Consider the following 21,877-nt stretch of genomic DNA (forward strand, 5'->3'; position numbering starts at 1 on the left):
ACTTAGTTGATATGAACTTTTTGGAGTTGAGGGAGATTTTGCAGAAGGAATTGGAAATTTTGGCATTGTGTAGAAGTATATTAGGAACAGATTGTTAGTAATTTATGAGAGTTGTGTTCTGGCTTAGAGCCTAGATTTACTAAGCATTTAGTCATTTTTTAATTCATTCAACAAATTTTTACTGAGAATCAGCTATGTGCTAGGTCTAGCTCTCAAACCATTGTTCATTGGAGCTTAGAGTTTAGCAGGGGAAACAGAGATTAATCAAATAATTTTATAATTAAGTATGTACTAACAGTGTGGTAAGTGTTATAAAGAAAAGGTACCAAGTACAGTGAGGAAGAATTAGGGAAGTTAAGGGTTACAGACATTACTTTTAAAATATTTTTTCCCACCCCATGTCCTTGAGCAATTGCCAGTTCTTCCAATAAGCCTGATTTCAGTTTAGTCCACCTGCCCAGTTATAGCTGCTTTGGAACCACCCAGTCCCTTTGTCTAATATTTTTCTCTTCCTCCTGGTTTATTTTTATCCCAAATATGCACATTTTATGAAAGGAAGAGATGCTCATAACATCAATAGAAGAATCAAAAATGTCTTCTCTGATTATTTTTCTAATAGGTCTCTTAGTAAAACTTGCTGTTAAAAGGTGGGGGGAGGTTCCCTGGTGGTCCAGTGAGTAAGACTCCATGCTCCCAATGCAGGGGGCCAAGGTTCGATCCCTGGTCGGGGAACTAGATCCCGCACGCACGCCATGACTGAGGGTTCGCATGCCCAACTAAGAGTCCGCACGCTGCAACTAAGAGGTCCGCATGCTGCAACTAAGAAGTCTGCATGCCACAATTAAAGATTCTGCATGCCGCAATGAAGATCCCATATGCCGCTACTAAGACCTGGGGCAGCCAAAATAAAAAAAAAGGAGGGGGGGGGATTAAGAACCTAATACTTGTTTTAAGTAAAGATTTTTAAAATCAGCAAAATTATTTCTGCTTAAATATAGAGAAGGACGATAAAGAATTCAAATGAATTTAATACTCCTTGTCCCATAATAAAACTAGGAGAATAAATTGAAAAGTAAAGACAAGTTATTTGACGCTAAATTCCACCTGCCTAGTTGCTATTAGTATTTGACGTTAGGACTCTTAACATTTTCCAAGCTTCATGTGGTATTGGCTTAGTCATTACTTTTTATGAGGTCATAAAATTTGCTGCTGATATTGGTGGAGTTTAGAGAGATAATAGTAATTGTCATTCATAGGGCATTTATTATATACCAGGCTCTGTGGGAAGTCCATTAAATTATATTATTATGTCATTTAAAATTCTCTACAATCTATGAGGATCCCTTCAACTTCATTTTATAAAGGTAATATTTGAGAAGAGCAGTAACTTGACCAAGATCACACAATGAGTAAATGGTAGAGCCATACCTTGAACCCAAATATATATGCTTCTAATCATTATGCCATAAGACAGTTATTTACAACTGTGCATTGTCTAAAATAGAACAAACCAAAAGAAGCCCTTCCATGAGATTTGTTTTTCATGAAATTTAATTTTTCTCTTTACTCCCAAAGTCACAAATTGTTGTTTATCGTACTCCTTTAAAATAAGAATAGGTTCGCTTTCCTTTACAAATAATTTTGAGTACATACTATGTGCCAGCATAAAAAGACGAAGTCTGTCCCCAGAGAGCTTATACTACATTGAGGAGAGATGAATTGCATATAAACAACAAAATCTATTTGTAGTTGTACAAATGTATTTGTTATGCAGTTATCTAAATGAGTAGGTAATTGGCAACAAGAAAAAATGAGTGGTAAAATAGTCAAAACATTAATAAAGTAGAGCAGAAAAAGTCTGTTGAAGATAGACTTCAGCGCTGAAATAGAAATATCACAAAGTCATTTCCCCATGGAAAGGACCACTGGAAACTCTTTGCATGGAGTAGCCTTAAGTTTAGTGTGATCATACTTACAGTAGTCACTGCCATACTGAATCAAAGACATTGAAGTGATCTTAAGAATATTATACCATCTGTCAAGGGGAAAGTGAGTGGACTGCGTACTAGACTAATAATCTTTTAGATTATAGCAATTACACTTAGCAGTGAAACAGGATAAAATCAATATGCTGTGGAAAGGAACTTCAGAAATCATTTCATAACTTGTTTACTAACTTACTTATTCCCCTTAATTTAGTCCCAATTTTCCAGACATTGCCAGAAACATCAATGGTCTTTTTTTCTAGTTAGTAGAAAAAGTAATATAGTAACATGAAGACAAATTTGGAAGACAATGCGAAATACCCATAATCCCATCACCCAACAGAAATAGTATTTTCTTTTATTAATAGTTCCTAATCTTTGTGCATATGCATCTGTGGTTTTATATGGTTTTATTTGTGGTTTTACTACACTTTGAATAAACATGCCCAACCTAGAAGCCAAAACCCAGGGATAGGTTCAGCCAGAGAAGCAGGAACCAGTCAGCTAAGTAGCCTGTGTAGTCAGTGAACAGGAAGTGAGGAAGTGAAATGGCCAGGAAAATAGCCTGGTAGAAAGTAAAAGTAGAAAGGTAGAAAGCCAGGTAGAAAATAGCCTAAGCCAGGAAGCATGAGCTGTAACAGCTCTTCGTCTGCTTCCTGTGGCCTCAGTTGTGGTTTATGTTTCAGCGTTTTAGGCTGGAGCCAGAATAAGACAATAATTGAATGCAGTTATTTTCTAAGAAAATAAGTATAAAATATCATAATGTCATCTCATTTCTCTTACTATTATGTCTGTTATTATTATTGCTCTAGCTCCATTCTCTTTAACATACCTTAGGCAGTCCAAACATTCCCCTCACTTGGCTATAGATATTCTTAAACAGAATTATTTTGGTTCTCCCTTCAATTACTATATTCTGTCACATCCATTCTTATCGTTGTTATTTTGTGTTCTTACTTTTCCTCTACCTGTGGAACATTTGCTTGTTACTAACTTAACCTGCCTGAAGGCTTGGATAGAGTTGTTTCAGAACCAGTATGAAAAGTACTAAAGCAAATCACTTAAGGTGGGAATATTTTGACAGGCAAAGTATATTTGGAGCATTGCATGTGAATGTTTCCCCCTCCAAATTCTTTCTTTTTTTAAATTGAGGTGTATTCCGTAAACAGTAAAATGTACAAATCTTAAGTATACATACAGCTCAATGAGATTTTGCCTGTGTAATCACCACCCAGATCAAGATACAGAAATTTTCAGTCATCCCAGAAAGTTCCCTTGTGCCCCTTCTCAGTCAACATATCCCCAAAATGATAACTGATATTCTGACTTCCATGCCGATATATTAATTTGCATGTTCTTGAACTTTATATAGATGGAACCATATAGTATGTACTCTGGCATCTGGCTTCGTTCATTCGATGTAATGTTTTTGACATTCATCTATGTTGTTTCTATCAGTAGTTCATTCTTTTTTATTGATATATAATATTCCATTGTGTGAATATAATTCATTTGCCCATTTTTCTGTTAATGGGCATTTGGGTTTTCAGTTGAGACTTTTATGAATAAAGATTCCGTGGATATTCTTGTATATGTCTTTTGATGGACAGTTGTGCTCATTTCTTTAGGGCTGTATGTCTAGAAGTAGAATTGCTGGATCATAGGGTAGTCTGTGTTTAAATTTATTAGAAACTGCCAAACAATTTTCTAAAATGTTTGGACCATTTACGCTCCCACCAGTAATATCTGAGAGTTCCAGTTATTCCACATTGTCATCTATACGTGTCTATCTTTTTTTTTCAATCTTTTTTTTTTTAAATGTATTTATTTATTTGGCTGCATTGGGTCTTCGTTGCTGCACGCAGGCTTTTTCTAGCTGCAGCAAGCGGGGGCTAATCTTCGTTGTGGTGCACAGGCCTCTCATTGCGGTAGGTTCTCGCTGCATAGCACTGGTTCTAGGCACGTGGGCTTCAGTAGTTGTGGCACGCAGGCTCAGTAGTTGTGGCTCGCAGGCTCAGTAGTTGTGGCACACAGGCTTAGTTGCTCCGCAGCGTGTGGGATCTTCCCAGACTGGGGCTCAAACCCATGTCCCCTGCATCGGCAGGCGGATTCTTAACCACTGCGCCACCAGGGAAGTCCTATACTTGTCTATCATTTTAATTTTAGTCATTCTGGGTTGCTATGTGGTGATGTCTCACTGAGGTTTAAATTTGTATTTCCCAATGAATAATGATGCTGAGCACTTGTTATTGACACTTTGGGTATCATCTTTTGTGATGTGCCTCTACAAATCATCTGCCCATTTAAAAATTGGGCTGTCTTTTTCTATCTGATTTTTGTATCACATTTTCTATATGTGAGCCTTTTGTTAGATATTATATATATTGTGAATATTTCCTCCTAGTCTGTAGCTTGAGTTTTTACTTTACTTCAGAATCTTCAGATGAGCCAAAGTTCTTAGGCAAGAGTTTTAAGAGGCACTTCAGGTACCAGTTTATTAACTAATAAACTAGCCATCTGTTAGTAATTGTATTGGGTTTCTACTGCTACTGTAACAAAATACCAAAAAAGGATAAGTTTATTATCTTGCAGTTCTTTAAGTTAGAATTCTGATACAAGTCTCATTAGTCCAGGTGTTGGTAAGTCTGTGTTCCTTTCTGGAGGCTCTAGGGGGAGAGTCAATTTCCATGTCCTCTCCAGTTTATGTGGCTGCCCACATAATTCCATTTTTTTCCTTCTTGACTTGGACCATTTTCCTCTGTCTTCAAACCTAGCAGTTTTACATCTCTCTAACCATTCTTCCATAGTGACATCTTCCAAAGGTTCCTGCTTTTGAGGGCTCAGATGATTAAATTGAGCACATTGTAATAATCCAAGATAATCTCCCCATCTCAAGGCCTTTAATTTAATCAAGTTTGCAGAGTCATTTTTGCCATTTTAGGTAACATATTCACAGCTTCTGGAGATAGGACATAGACATCTTTGGGAGCCATTATTCTGTGTACCACACTAGTGTAGTTAGTATGATAGCCCAAGAGTTGCTAAAGTAATGTGGTAGCTCATCTACTACTAATGTTGCAGCATCCATATTGGGTGTGGGGAGAAAGTAATCCAAAATACATTGATAAGGCTAAGTAGGATCTTCCGGCACATGTGTGTGTGTGTGTGTGTGTATGTGTGTTAGTATAATAAGATTATATACTAGACAAGTGGTAGACTAGAAAAGGGAGTGAGTGATCACTTACCTTTAGGGTAGGTGGGGAGCAATTAGGAAAGTTCTTTTTCAAAACCCTAAATTGGCTTCTTATCATCTTAGGGATAAAGTCCAAACTTCTTAGGACAGCTCTCCAAAGCTCACACTTTTAATTACTACATTCTATGACCTCTCTAATATGAGAGTGCATTTTGTTTCTAATGTGAATGCTAGCTTCTGCTGGAAAGAATAGTCATGCATTCCTATAATTGTAGCTGGCATTGTTTTGACACCACCAATAATACTAAAATGAACTCTGAGTTCATAGGTTTTAAAATAATCACACATTACACTATTAATGCCTTTGATACTTTGGGGTAATATGCCCTTCTCCTTTTTCATTTATTCTAGGTCCCTTCTTGTGCATCATGGTAAATCTTGGTGTAATTTAAAAGGAGTATTTCTTGGGCCTTTAAATTTGTGTTGTGGCTACTTCCAAAACCTAGTGATTCCATTCTCTATGTACATGAATTTTTTTTCGTAGACTGGAAAATAAAATTTGTTGATACCTGTTGTATGCCAGGTGCATGCTAGATAATCCTCACAGCAGCCTTTCATGATAAACATTGTTATTTTTATTTTACAACTGAGGCAGCTGAGTCTCAAAGAGATTTAAGCAACTTGCCAAAGTTGATAAGTAATAAGTAACAGATTTGGGATGCTAGTTTAGGTCTGATTCCAAAGCCCTTGTACACTCTTTCCCCAGTGTGGTCAGTCAAATGGATCAAAATAAATGTGTATCCGAACACATCTGTATTCTGTCGTAACCTTGAAAAAGTTTGGTAGCATGCCAATACCAGGCTCTTCTCAGTCTGCTGCCTACAAATCATGCCGGTCTTCCCACTGGAGGCAAGTGTTCATGGTCTAAGCCAAGCTCCTTTACTTCTTTGAATGCACTACCTTGCCTCTATGTTAGGTGATCCTTCTACGTAGGATGATCTCATTTAAAAAAATTCTTTTCACCTGGTTAACTCAGTTTATTTTTAAGTCCTAGCTTATGTGTTACTTCCCCTGATAGCCCTCTTCTGACTCCCTAGACAAGGTAGTAACCCCTTTGCATAGCTTTGAAATGGCCCCTCTCATATTTTTAGTGGCTTGCTAAAAGTTAAGACAGGAAACATATCTCTCTTGTTCACTCCTTTATCCTAGTGGAAATGCTTGGAACTTTGTTAAGAGCCCAGTAAATATCTGTTGAAGAGGGAATGAGGTTGTGGAGCAATAGGAACTCTCATTCATTGCTGGTGGGAATGAAGAATGGCACAGCCACTTTGAAAGATCAGTGTTTACTAGGGGTTAGGGGAGAGGGAGAGTTGAAATGACAGGGCACATAGGATTTTCAGGGCAATGAAACTATTCTGTATGATATTATAATGGTGGATACATGTCATTATAGATTTCTCTATACTCAAGAGTGAACTGTAATATGAAATATGGACTTTGAGTCATAATGATGTATCAATATGGGTTCATCAATTGTAATAAGAAGTGTACCACTGTGGTGGGGCATGTTGATACTGGGGGAGACTATGTGTGTGTGTGGGAGTGGAGGTTATATGGAAAATCTTTGTACCTTCTGCTCAATTTTGCCATGAATCTAAAACTGCTGTAAAACATAAAATCCATTAAACACACACACACACACACACACACAGTGAGACAAATCTGAAATGTGGAACGTTTAATAAGAAAAAAAGAAGGGAATGGGGTAATCACTAGGGCAATGCCAATCAAAACCACAATACCACTTCAATCCATTAGGATGGTAATCAGAAAGACAACCAACAACTAGTATAGGGAGGATGTGGAGAAATTCATATATTGCTAATGGGAGTATAAAATAGTGCAGCCACTTTGAAAAACACTTACACGGTTCTTCAGAATGCTAAACATAGAGTTTCCATATGACCCAGAAATTCCATCCTCAGTATATACCCAAGAGAAATGAAAACATACGTCTGCACAAAAACTTATACATGAATTCTCACAGCAGCATTATTAATAATAGCCAAAATGTAGAAAAAGCCTAAATGTCTCTTAGTTAGCTCAGACTGCCATAACAAAATACCATAGACTTGAACAATAGACTATTTCTCACAGTTCTGGAAGTCCAAGATTAAGGTGCTGACTAATTCCGTTCCTGGTGAGAGCCCTCTTCTTGGCTTGCAGAGGGCCACCTTCTCCCTGTGTCCTCATGTGGCCTATCCTTATTTCATGTAGGTGGGGAGAGAGAGTGAAATTCTGTCTCTTCTTCATATAAGGACCCTAATCCCATTATGGGGGCCCTACTCTCTTGACCTCATCTAAACCTGTTTATTTCTCAAAGGCACCATGCCCAACTACTGTCACATTGGGGGTCAGGGCTTCAACATGTGAATTTGGAGGGAACACAAAGGTGCAGTCCTTAGCAATGTCCATCAACTGGTGAATAGATAAATAAAATGTAGCATGTTCATACAATGACATGTTATTCATCCATAAAAGGAAGGTATTATTGATACATGCTGTAATATGAATGAACCTTGAAGATATGCTAAATGAAAGAAACCAGACAGAAAAGACTTCATATTGTATGATTCCACGTATATGAAAAGTCCAGAACAGACAAATCTTTAGGGACAGAAGATAGATTAATGGTTGTCTAGGGCTGAGGAGGGAGGAGGTTTGAAGAGAAATAGGGGTGACTGCTAATAGGCCTGGGGTTTGTCTTTGGGGTCATGAAAATGTTCTAATAATGATAACGGTTGCACAACTCTGTGAAAATATTAAAAAACAATTGAATTGTGTACTTTAACTCTAGTTTGTGAATTACATCAGTAAAGCTAATAAATTTTAGCAAAAATTGGTAGTTTTCTTTAAAGTGGCAAAATATAAAATACTGCATGGAGAAAGGTGATGTTCTTCTATTACATTTCTTTGCATTCTAAATGGAGTGTTGAAAGGAAATAAACTGTAGAGATTTTTTAAAAATCAGACTTTTAATGCGATATAATAAACAGTAACAAGAGGACATTTGGAAAGGTTTGGATAAAAACAGTTGTTGAGTGAGACATGATTTAGTGGCCAGTCTACCTTTCAGGATGAATAGTCATCCACCTCATTTTAATTTTTTTACTTTATAGTATATTATGTGACTTTAAATAACTCACAGGGTTTGTTTTTTTTCCCTCCTTCCATTAATTTATTCTACTTTGCACCTTCTAATTTCTCCTTTGGAAAAAAGACAGCAACCATCTACTTCCTCATTTCTTTAGTAAGATGAGTGCAATAACTCTTGACTTCTCTCATCTCATTTTGAGCAGTAAATAATGTGATAATATCTATAATGATTTTTTTAAAAAGCAAGAGTAACAAAGAGTTTGAAATTTTTCTCAAGTGGCTTCATACAAATGATTTGGTAACATCCACATTTACCATGTTTGTTGGGCTGACTCTTACATCCTTGAGGCTAACTCCTCTGACGTCATTTTTGCTTTCTCTGACTTCTTTCATAAGTCCCCTCTTCTGTGCTCCTATAGTACTCTATACATATCTTTTTTTATCATATCTCCACATACTGGCATCTTCTATTTATCTGCCTGTCTCCTCCATTAGCTTATAAACTTCATTAAGGCCAATGACCGGATCTTATCTTTGTACATCAGCATCTGTAGTAGAATTTGGCAAATGGGAGGTATTCAGTAAAGGCTTGTTGAACTAAACTTAATCATAGTAGAAACTGTGTTATCAGATGTGATAGGGAGTGATATTTAGTCCGTAAACTTTTAAAGAGTCAAAGCTGTAATTATATTGAAAAAAATGTATACCCACCTTCAAGTTTTATTTTAATTAACAAATAGTTGTATAATCTTTGACAATGATTTGATGTAGGGCGTGGCCTTTGAATATGGGACCCTAATTATAGTTCTACTTAGTCTTTCTTGCATTGAAAAACAAACAAAAAATTTTAAACCCTAAAATGAAAACAGTTTGTTTAAAATGGAGGCACTTGGAAAGAACTTTGAGACATGAATACAGAATCTTTAGATATTTACTGTTTTTCCCAATCTATAATAGATATCTTGACCACAGCTAATTCAACAGCAATTTTTATTAGCAACTCAATTCTATTGAGTCTGTTTTAAACATTTTAAACAGTTTTTGTAGAAACAGTAGCTCTCTTTTTGCAGTCATACTTCTGATAACTAAACACAGTGGCATTAACAAGTCTAGGAACAAAGAGAAGTGACTGGCTCTTATTAAGCATCCACCTCAGCTATTTGGATTAGAACTAGCTAATCCAAAGGAAGTACTGAAGAGTAGCTAACAAGCTGTGATCATTAAAGCTTACCCTGAGCATCTGTAATACATTTTATGCAAAAAAATGGAGAATATTTATTAATCTAATAAATCACTTAGTGGAGGAAATGTACGAGAACTTGTTTATTTCTGTACCAAAATTTCATCAGTTATAGATAGAGCTTAAGCAGGATCTGCTATATCCTGCCACAAGATTTCATAAATTTGTTCTAAAACTCAGTGCTTTGAAATGTCTTACTGTCTTCTCAAGTCACTCTGGCCACCCCCAAAGAATTTCATGCTAATTGTTTTTTTTTTATTTGTTTGTTTTAATTTCAGTGGTAGGAATGGGATCCTGGTGCTTCCACATGACTCTGAAATATGAAATGCAGGTCAGTAATGACAAAATTGACTTAAATGCTTATTTCTCTTAATCCAGAGACACTTCAAATTTGAGGAAAGAGCACATTACTAGAGGATGATATTGAGGCAAGAAGAAAAAAAGATGGAATTTGTAATCCCTGGAGTTTTTTACTTCAGGCCAAAGGATCCAGGTTGAGTAAGTGAAGGGGCAAGCAAATAAGTGTCCATAGAGAAAACAAACGAGAGCAGAATGGGTTTTTGACCACCTCTGTGCAGGCATGTATGACTTTAGAGTAGGATTAGAAAGTAGAGTCTCATGGAGACATCTTAAGAAGATAAAATCAGTTCACCAAAGTAATGTATTCTTATTCTTGGCTGCCTACATCCCCTTATGTCTCTCTTGTGGCATCCACTTGAATGGTCTGGTCCCTTTAATAGCAAGGTTTTAGAGCTATGCAAGGATTTTTATTTACTGTCTTTGCTCTAAGGGGGCCATAGAGCTAGTCCTCAATCTTTTAACCTCTTTGTTCCCCATCACTAGCCCAGAAACTCCTAGAATAGCACTGTCCAGTAGAAATATAATGTGAACGACGTATATAATTAAAAATCTCCAGTAGCCACATCTTAAAAAGCCACATTAAGAAGAAATAGGTGAAATTAATTTTAATAACATATTTTATTTAACACAGTATATCCAGAGTGTTACTTCAACATGTAATCAGTATAAAAATTTATTAATGAAATGTTTCACAGCCTGAAACTGGGTGTATGTTTCACACTTGCAGCGTATCTCAGTTAGGATTAGGTTTATTTCAAGTGCTCAATAGCCACATAAGGCTAGTGCCTACTGTGTTGGATAGCGCTCTTCTGGAAGGATCTGTTTATACAGTAGTCTAGGAATTATTAATTACAGCTACATTAAAATGTAAGAATTAATTCTTAGAATTGATTTTACTATTCAACACATTTATAATAAGGTGTCATGTTTCTTGTGCATGCCATGCTTGACATGGAGAATACACAAATGAATAAGACACCGGTCTGACTTAATCGAGCATAGAACACATTTCTTACACTCTCTGGCTGGGAAAGAAGACTTATAAACAGTGATATAATATGGAAATTATTTATTTATTTATTTATTTTTTGCGGTACGCGGGCCTCTCACTGTTGTGGTCTCTCCCGTTGCGGAGCACAGGCTCCGGATGCGCAGGTTCAGCGGCCATGGCTCACGGGCCCAGCCGCTCCGCGGCATGTGGGATTGATCTTCCCGGACCAGGGCACGAACCCGTGTTCCCTGCTTTGGCAGGCGGACTCTCAACCACTGCACCACCAGGGAAGCCCTGGAAATTATTTTTAAAGAAGTACAAATATGCTATGGCAACACAGTGGAGCTTAGAAGAATCTATAATCGTTAAAGACATTTAAACAGAATCTGAAAGAATTTAGTTGAAACTTTTTAGGTAGTGAAAGGTGAAATGACATACTGCACTTGCATTATGACATAAACAGAAGCAGGGAGTCATTACAATGGTGGTGTATCTGACAACAGTGATAAAGCTAGAACAGTGATAAAGCTAGAATGTGTTTGAAGAAATGACAGGAATGATATTCAAAAATTTTTAACTGTATGGCAAGAATACCAGCAATCAGAATGGTGATACCAGTGAGCAACAGCTAAATAATAACCCTGAAAATAAGGCTTTGCATTTTATCCTACTAAAAAATAACTAGAATTTGTCCAGCTCTAGCAATCATTGAATGCTTCCATATATACTGTCTTAGATAGTTATTACTCATGTTTTATAAATTCTAGTACTAGAGCTGAAAGAGTCTAGTAGATTTGACCAAAATCATTCTCAGTTTACAAATGATATACACACACCACACACACACACACACACACACACATCCATGCTATTCTCTGACTCTGTCCATGAGAGGACTTAGGAGCCGGGAACCCCAATACCAAAGAGCATACCTATCATCCAGATCGTTCGTCATTAAAAGGAATCTGGCTGGATTCTGAGGGTTGGGGCAGAAAAAAAGGACAATATGAGCCTGAACCATCTTTTTGTGCCAGAAGGAATGGAAATGATAAAAGAATGATGGGAGGGCTTCCCTGGTGGCGTGGTGGTTGAGGGTCCGCCTGCCGATGCAGGGGACACGGGTTCGTGACCCGGTCCGGGAGGATCCCACATGCCGCGGAGCGGCTGGGCCCGTGAGCCATGGCCGCTGAGCCTGCACGTCCGGAGCCTGTGCTCTGCAATGGGAGAGGCCACAGCTGTGAGAGATCCGCGTACCGCAAAAAAAAAAACCAAAAAAGAATGATGGGAAGATGTCAAAAGGACACTGAAGGCAACTTGAAGGGCTTCTCTCAAATTTGAGACAATTTGAGCATCAAAATAAGCAATGATAGTAACAGATTATAAGTTATTAAATCCATTGAAGACACAACCCACTGAATAAAATGGGAAATCATGAGTCCAAACTAAAATAATACATGATATAATAAATGAAACAGTAAGTGATTATGAATAAGTGGATAGATTAAAAGTTTGATGTTGAATTTACATTGTTTCAAAGTACATTATTACAAAATAATTATAAAGGGTAAAAGGGTAACGTTACAGTGGAGGAGACTAGCAGACACCACCTTAATCAAGCAATCAGAATGAGTATCTTCATAATGGGACAAATCAAAATTGTATGCCACCGGAGGATGCAGTGGCAAAAACATAGCATCACTTCTCTGGTATTCTTGCCAAAGATGCATAATCTGAATCTAGTCGTACGGAAATATCAGGCAAAATCAAATTGAGTGACATTCTACAAAACAACTGGCATGTAGTCTTCAAAAGTATCCATGGTCATAAAATTAAAAGATTGAGGAACTGTTCAAGATTGAAGGAGACTAAAAAGATATGAGAAGTAAATACACTATGTAATTCTGGGCTGGATCCTGTGCGTGTGTGGTATGTGTGTGTATGTGTATGTGTGTATGCTTATACTTATGATATTATTGTGACCCTTAGAAAAACTTAAATGGGGTCTGAGGATTACATGATAGTAATAAATCAATGTTAATTTCCTCATTTTGTTGGTAGTATTGTGAATATGTAGGTGAATATCTTCTTTTAAAGATGTAATTCACATATCATAAAATATACCCTTTTAAAGTATACAAGTTGTTTTAAGTATACTCACAGAATTATGGAACCCATCACCACTCTCTAATTCCAGAATATTTTCATCACTCCAAAGAGAAATCCCATTCCCATTAGCAGTCACTCCCCATTAATCCCTCCACCTTGACAACCACTAATCTACTCTTTCTCCATGGATTTGCTTATTCTGGACATTTCATAGCAATGGATCATACGATATGTGGCCTTTTGGTTCAATTAGGCTGAACTATTCCATTGTTTGGATACAGCACATTTTGTTTATCCATTTATTTATTACTGGATATTTGGGTTGTTTATGAGTTTTTGGCCTTTATATATAATGCTGCCATCAACATTCATACACAAGTTTTTGTGTAGATGTACGTTTTCAGTTATCTTAGGTATATACTTAGGAGTGGAATTTCTAAGTCAAAGGGTAACTCTATGTTTAACCTTTGGAGGAGCTGCTAGACTGTTTTTCTAAGCGACTACACCATTTTACATTCCTGCTGGCAATTCTCCATATCCTTGCCAATACTTGTTATTGTCCGTCCCTTTGATTATAGCCATCCTAGTGGGTGTGATGTGGTATCTCATTGTGGTTTTGTCCTGCATTTCCCTAATAATAAGTGATCTTAAGCATCTTTTCATGTGTATATTGACCATTTGTTTACCTTCTTAGGAGAAATGTCTATTCATATCCTTTTGCCTATTTTAAAATTGGGTTATTTGCCTTTTTGTCATTACATGGTAAGAGTTCTATATATATTCTGAATACTAGACCCTTATCAAATATATGGTTTTCTAATATTTTCTTTCATTCTGTGGGCTGTTTTTTCACTTTCTTAATAGCATCCTTTGAAGCAAAAAAAAGTTTTCAATTTTGCTGAAGTTCATTTTATCTATTTTTTCTTTGGTTGCTTTTGCTTTTGATGTTGTATCTAAGGAACCATTGCCTAATCCACGGTTATGAAGATTTATACCTGTGTTTTTTTCTAACATACTTAGAAGTTAGCTTTATAGTTTTAGCTCTTACATTTAGGTCTTTGGTCCATTTTTAATTAATTTTTGTATGTGGTGTGAGGTACAGGTCTAGCTTTATTCTTTTGCATGTGGATGTCCAGTTGTCACAAGTCAATTTGTTGAAAAAACTGTTCTTTCCTCTTTGAATTGTCTTGGCACCCCTGTCGAAAATCAATCAATTATAAATGTATGAGTTTATTTCTTGACGCTCAATTCAACTCTCAGTTCTATTTCATTGACCTATATGTACCTTGATTACTGTAGATTTGTAGTAAGTTTTGAAATTGGGAGCTGTGAATCCTCCAAATTTATTCTTTGTTTTAAAAACTGTTTAATCTATTCTGGGTCCCTTGAATTTCCTTATGAATTTTAGGATCAGCTTATCAATTTCTGCAAAAAGTTAACTGGGATTTTGAAAGGGATTGCATTGAATCCATACTTTGGAGAGTGTTGCCATCTTAATATTAAGTCCTCCAATCTATGAACACAGGATGTCTTCCCACTTATTTAAGTCTTTTTAATTCCTTTCAGTGATGTCTTATAGTTTTGACTTCTTTTGTTATTTATAAGTATTCTTTTTGATGCTATTGTAAATGAAATTGTTTTCTTAATTTCACTTTCTGATTTCTCATGCCTGTTGTATAGAAATACCAATGATTTTTGCATATTGCTCTTGTATCCTTGCTGAACTTGTTTTTTACCTCTTACAGTTTTATGTGTATGTGTATATAGATTTGTTAGGGTTCATAGGCCATAGGGTTTTTTGCATATGATCATGTCATATGCAAACAGATATAGTTTTACCTCTTCCTTAGCAATTGGATGCCTTATGCTTATTTTTCTTGCCTAACTGCCCTGACTAGAACTTCTAGCACAGTGGTTTTTTTTAATTGAAATATAGTTGATTTACATTATTATTTTAGTTTCAGGTATACAGCATAATGATTCAGTATTTTTGCAGATTATACTCCATTATAAGTTATTACAAGATAATGGCTATAATTCCCTGTGCTATGCAATATATCCTTGCTGCTTATCTATTTTATATATAGTAGTTTGTTAATTCCATACCCTGATTTGTCCCAGCCCTCTTCCTCTCCTCTTTGGTAACCACAAGTTTGTTTTCTATATTTGTGAGTCTGTTTCTGTTTTGCATATACATTCATTTATATTCTGGACACTGTTGAATAGAAGTTGAGAGAGCAGACATCCTTGTTTTGTTCCTGATCTTAGGAAGAAAGCTTTCAGTTTTTCACCATTAATTATAATGTTAGCTGGAGCTTTATGTAGATGTCCTTTTTAGGCTGAGGAAGTTCCCTTCTATTCCTACCTAGTTTGTTGAGTGTTTTTATCAAGAAAATGTGTTGGAATTTTTAAATGTTTTTTCTGCATCTCGGGATGATCATGTGGGTTTTCTTCTTTATTATATTAGTAAGGTCTGGTATGTTGATTTATTTTCATACGTTGAACCAACCTTGCATTCCTGTGATAAATCCCATTTGGTCAAGGCATATAATGAGTGAATATCCTTGAAGGAAACACACACTAAAGTACTTTGGAGTAATGGAACCTCATGTCAGCAGTTTACTCATATGGTTCAGGGAGAAGAAAATTATTTGTATTGTACTTCTAACTTTTCTGTAGGTTGGAATTGTTTTAATAGTTTCTTTTAAACAGAAAAGCAATATACATATCCTTTGACCCAGTAATTGCACTCGTAGGAATACTTCCTAAGAAAGTAATCAGAGACAGAGAAAAGATTTTCACAAGGATGTTTATCACAGCATTACACGTGATAAAGACTTTTAAATGATCTAAATGTTTTAACAATAGGAAGATTGTTTGGGAATTCCCTGGCGGTCCATTGGTGCTGAGGCCCAGCTTCAGTCCCTGGTCAGGGAACTAAGATCCCACAGGCTGTGCAGCATGGCCAAAAAAAAAAAAAAAAAACATAAGGAGATTGTTAAATATACTATGATATATCTAAATTAAAATAATATTTTGAAGACTATTTACATGGGAAAATGTTATAGAGACATAAAACTTTATGTAATATGATATCAATTTTATAAATAATAGTGAAAAGACTGGAAGGAAGTACATTTTGCCTCACTTCTTTCCCCTTTTTACAAAGTTTGCAACCTATGGCCCCAAATTAATTATAACTCTTAGCCACCCATACAGATATCCTTAAAGCCCTTGCCCCTTGCTTTTTGAGTATTATTCAGCCCACATCCAGCTCAATTATCTGCCTATTCTGTGCCTGAACTGAGTAGCGAAGTATTGCTCATAGAAATTACATCCCTTTGTTAAATGATCTCACTTTTAAATTATTGAACAGAAATCGCAAATAAGCACTCAATGCTACAAGGCAGTGCCATTACGTTTCCCGGATAATTTCACTTCCCAGAACCATTATTTCACACCTGTTCCTTTCTTTAGATTTCTTTTTACATCTCTTTTGCCTCATACCCCATTCTCCTTGCTGATATCTTCTTCAGTATTTCATGAGAATATAGACAGAATCAGCCAAGAACTCCCTCATCTTTCTATCACCTCCTTCTTCCTCCTATTATTATGGAAGAAATGTATCAAATCCTGTCAAAGCCAGTGTCCCCTTCCTGGGGCTCTAAACTTACCCCCTCCCTCCTACTCAAAGACTTCAATCCTGCAGTTACATACCCCACCGCAGTCTCTTGCTCTACCACAGTCTTTAGGAAGTCACAACATTCAGTCACTGCCATCTGCATCAAACATGCTCAAACAGTTCCTATCTTTTAAAAATTATTCCGCCATTGACCTTGTGTCCAGCCCTAGCTCTTGAGTCATTGTTCAGTTCCTTATCACATCAGAACCATTTGATTATCTCCTCTCTCTCTCCACTCACCTCCCTCTCTTTCCCTCCCATCCCAGTTAGGCATCTCTTCCCTTCACTTCACAGAAACTGCTGTTGTCAAGGTCAACAGTGACCTTCATCTTGCCAGATCCAATAGACACATTTTTATATTCTTCTTATTTGACCTCTCAGTAGCATTCCACATGCTGTTTGCTTTTTTCTTCATGAAACATTTGTCTTGGCTTCCCAGTTTTCCTTGTTTATGGAAAAGGAAATTCCCCTAGCTTTCTTCCTTACCTCACTGGCTACTCTTTTGTCCTGGGCCACCTTCTCTGTATTCTCTCCAAGGTGATCTTATATAATCTCATGGCTTTGAATGTGATCTATATACTGATGATTCAAAACATCTATCTTCAGCTCTGACCTAACCTTTTAGCTCTAGATTTGTATATCCAATTGTATGTTTGACATATCATAGAAATCTCAACCTTTAATATGGGCAATATATAATTCTTTATTTCTTTTCTCATACCTGTTCCTTCCTGGTGTTCCCCTGTGATGCCATCACCCACCCATTTGCTGAAGCCAAAAACCTAGACTCATCCCTGATTTCTTTCTTTCCCTCATCCCTCACATTTAATCTGTTCTTCTGGTTTTACTTTTAAAATATACCTGGATCTGCCTACTCTACCTGTTTTTACTACTCCTACCTTAGTGTAAGGCATCACCATCCCATTTCCTGACTACTGCAGTAGTCAGTCATTGCCTCTGCAATCAGCCAAGGGGATCTTTGAAACTTTAAATCAGGTCATGTCATTCTCCTGCTTAAAACTCTCCAAGGGGGACTTCCCTGGTGGTGCAGTGGATAAGAATCCACCTGCCAATGCAGGGGACACAGGTTCGAGCCCTCCCTGGTCCAGGAAGATCCCACATGCCGCAGAGCAACTAAGCCGGTGTGCCACAGACCCTGTGCTCTAGAGCCTGCGAACCACAACTGCTGAGCCTGCGTGCTGAAGCTACTGAAGCCCGCACGCCTAGAGCCCGTGCTCCACAACAAGAGAAGCCACCGCAAGGAGAAGCTCACGCACCACAACAGAGAGTAGCCCCCGCTCGCCATAACTAGAGAAAGCCCTCCCGCAGCAACGAAGACCCAATGCAGCCAAAAATAGATAAAATTTTAAAAGATAAAAACCACTCTCCAAGGCATCCATTTGCATTAAAGTGAAATCCAGATTCTTTACCATGGCCTACATGATCCAGTCAGGCTCCAGTTCTGCAGCTTCAGTGTTTACAATTCCTTTGCATTGTTCACTACATTCTAGCCACACTGGCCTTGTCGTTCTTCAGACAAGACCTCTTGCCCTTTGTAATTGCTATTTCCTCTGCCTGCAATACTTTTATCACAAATTTTTGCATGTCTGGTCCCTTCTGACTCTTCAGTACAAATGACATCTATTCAGACATGCTTCCTCTGACCATTTTATGTAAAGCAATCCCTTCCGTGAACTTCTTTTACTTTATGTTTTTCATAGCACTTACTGCTATTCGAAATTATCTTATTTGCACTTTCCCCTACTAGAATGTAAACTTGAGAGCAGGTATCTCACCTCTCTTAAATACTGCTCTATCTTAGCATATAAAATAGTGCTGACATATGCACGATAAAAGCATACATGGAAGGGCGGAAGGAAGGACATTTAATTAATCACACGAGTGAATGACTAAAGAGTTCTATTGAAATATTAAATTGTAGTTACCCCTGGTTTGTGGGGTTACAGGCAATTATATTTCTTTCTCTCTGCATTTCTATATTTAGCAAGTTTTCTACAATAAATAAGAAGTACTTTTATGATAAGGAAAATACATGTTTATGTTTGTTGTAAAGAAAGGAGACTTTAAAAGACTCCAAAGTTTCTTTGGAGGAATAGTAATACTAATAAGCCAATCAGAATACCCTCATCCTAAAGCAGACTGCCTCCTATTATTGGGGATATTTAACTCAGTTTTGAGTTTTATTTATGTGGCAAGATTATTTTATTTTCCAAAGATGTTCACACCCATATATCCCATCCCACCTGCTTTTCTTACAAGGTGACACTGACTCTCCTCAAGAGGTGGAATCTCTTGTTTGTTGCCCTTGAATCTGGGCAGGATTGTGACTATAGTAGACCTGAAGCTATATGACATCCAAGACTGAGTCATAAAAAGCAGTACAGCTTCTGCCTAGTCTTCCTGGGACATTTACCCTCAGAACCCAGCACCATATTGTAAAGAAGCCGCTTGGAAGAGTCACGTGTAGGTATTCTTGCTACACCTCACTGAAATCCCCAGACTTCAGCCAGCACCAACTGCCAAAAATTTGAATGGGTGAATCTGTAGATGATTCCAGTCCCCAGCCTTTGAGCTATCCCAGCTCACAGTGAGTGAAGTAGAGATGGACCTTCCCTTCCCAACCCTGCTTTAAACACACATTAATGAGTAAAGTAAATATTGCTATTTTAAGCTGCTGAGTTTGGGGGGGGAGGTTTTCATACAGTGACAAATAACCAGAAAAATTTACAAAGCTTCTAGTCTGATCCTGTGCATGCAGTATTCTCTGACATTCCCTTAACACATGTTTTCTAAGACTTAAATTTTATTATTATTTATTTTTATTTTTATTTTGTTTTGTGGTACGCGGGCCTCTCACTGTTGTGGCCTCTCCCGTTGCGGAGCACAGGCTCCGGACGTGCAGGCTCAGCGGCCATGGCTCACGGGCCTAGCCGCTCCGCGGCATGTGGGATCTTCCCGGACCGGGGCACGAACCCGCGTCCCCTGCATCGGCAGGCGGACTCTCAACCACTGCGCCACCAGGGAAGCCCTAAGACTTAAATTTTAAAATCTCAAGGATCATTCTTGCTGTCCACTAGTCCTAAAATGTTTACCCTGGAAGTTAGTGTGTGTCTCTTCCATACATGAGGAAACAGCTGGATCAATGTGCTGAGACAAGCTGTCGGGCAAGACTAGGCATCTGAGTGAGGCGGGGCGGTGGGGAGGGGCGGATAGACTCCCCTGCTGTGCGCTGATCAGATCATGACAGGAATATTGCATTCAGGTCTAAGGCCTGACCTGGCTATGTATTCAAATGAGAGACCCCAGAATGGTGAAAGAATTAAAAATCTAGTCATGATACCTGACTAGGGGAAGGAACTGGGAATGTTTAGCTTGAAGAAGTGAAGACATGTTCAGTTACCCCCACTCAGCTGTACACACCAGGCTTTCTCTCCATTCTAGTTTGTCCTTTAAACTCTCAGGCAGAGTGGCAGCTCTTCTAGGAGGCCTTCCATGGCCCCAGGGTGGCATATGTACCCCTCATATGTTCTTCCATATCATGCTCCATGTATCACTATTACTTGCCCTTATCAGTGTTATTTTATGTATATTTATGTGTCTGACTTCTCTATCAGAATGTGAGTTCCCGAGGAGCAGGGACTCTCTCTGCTTGACCTTGGCGTATCCTCTACTTATCCCATGGGTCTGGCACATAACACAACATAAATGTTTTACAAATCAGTATTTAAGTGTTGACACGTCGAAGAGGACCAGGTTTATTCTTTGTGGTCCTAGTGGGGTTAAAGACTAAGAGACATCTTGCTCAACATAGGGGAAAATTTTTCTGAGCCCATAGGTAGTAAGGCCTGCCTTAGAAGATCTGGAGTCCTCTGTCCCTGGAGGTACCCAAGCATAGGCTAGACAAACACTTTCATTAGTTCAATAAAATTTTTTTGGTATCTGGGTAACAGTTATGCATAGGTAAAGATTATATAATCCTTCTTTCAAGGAATCTGTGGTCTAGGAATGAAGATAATATGCCAGTGAATACAGTGATTGGAAAGAGAAAGTGATTATTAGGGCGGGGAGGTCAGAAAAGGGGTTTCATACAAAAGACTCAGACACATGTTTGAATTGCATTGTCAAAGATGAATAGGAATTTGCCAGGCCAACTAGAACACACAGAGTTGTGAGAGTACGTTTGGCTTCTCAGAACCCTGCAGGTAGTACATTATGGTTGTAGCCTTGGAGTGGGAGGATGTGGTGATGATGGTGACAGTTCTACCAGTAATAATAGCTAACAGTTGTTATATTATTGAGCAGGCAGGCAATGAACTAAGTGGCAGGAGATGTGGTTTGGGGAACTAACCACAGGCGCATCAAAGCCTCATGGAATTTATCCCCTGTGAACCATTATTTTAACCTGTATTTTGAGCAGAGGTGGGACACACTTTGATTTGCATGTAAACTTAATAGTTGGCAAGATTGTCACCAAGGTAACATAGCATTTGGATGGACAAGATGGCCTTTGATCCTGAGATCTTTGACACTATGCTTTATCATTATTATCATACTGCTTTATCAACTTCATGGACAAATTTTACACATGCCTTATTTCATTCCCCCTTTGGTCTACACGATGGTGGTTTTATGTGCTTGCCTAACGTGGCAGAAATGACACTTGACCCATTTTCCCAATGATTGAGGAGGAGGGGGGAATCATCAGTATCGAAGGATTTCTTTAAATAGCTTCTCCATTTCTTTAATCTAAACATAACATGATCATGGATATCCCTTGCAGGTTCCCTGTCCTGTCTCCTTTCAGGATAAATTTGACTCAACAGTGTTAGGCCATCATTTGTTATGCGCAATCACTGAAGCAAAGTAAGAAATGGCAGTGTTGCCCTTACCTGCCTCTGGTGGTCCGTGAACCATTTCACCAGCCTGAACTTGGCTTGTTGTAGCTGTAGGGAAATTGGAGGCCTGTTTTTTATTCCTGCCTAAACTGAGCACAAGCAGATATTAAGAGTGCTGTCTTCAGAATGATTTGGAGCTTGAATGGTATTTTCATCAGATTTATTGTTCCTGGGTGGCTGCTGCATGGGTTCCAGTTATTTATTTATTTATTTGCGTTATGCGGGCCTCTCACTGTTGTGGCCTCTCC

At 37.9% G+C, this 21,877-nt stretch overlaps 1 protein-coding gene across 2 annotated transcripts in view; it reads left to right on the top strand.

Annotated features, from left to right (window-relative positions):
- The window catches only part of ACER3 (alkaline ceramidase 3), a 184,896-nt gene that overhangs the window by 85,759 nt on the left and 77,260 nt on the right, over nt 1-21,877 (top strand). Inside the window, exon 3 of one of the 2 annotated variants that reach the window (XM_079930331.1) lies at nt 9,853-9,905. The exons of the other annotated variant lie outside the window; for it this stretch is intronic. Coding sequence (XP_079786457.1) covers nt 9,853-9,905 — 53 coding nt within the window. The remainder of the gene's footprint in view (nt 1-9,852; nt 9,906-21,877) is intronic. 2 annotated transcript variants of the gene reach the window in all.

Source organism: Stenella coeruleoalba, assembly GCF_951394435.1.
Source record: "Stenella coeruleoalba genome assembly, chromosome: 8".
Lineage (NCBI taxonomy): Eukaryota > Metazoa > Chordata > Mammalia > Artiodactyla > Delphinidae > Stenella > Stenella coeruleoalba.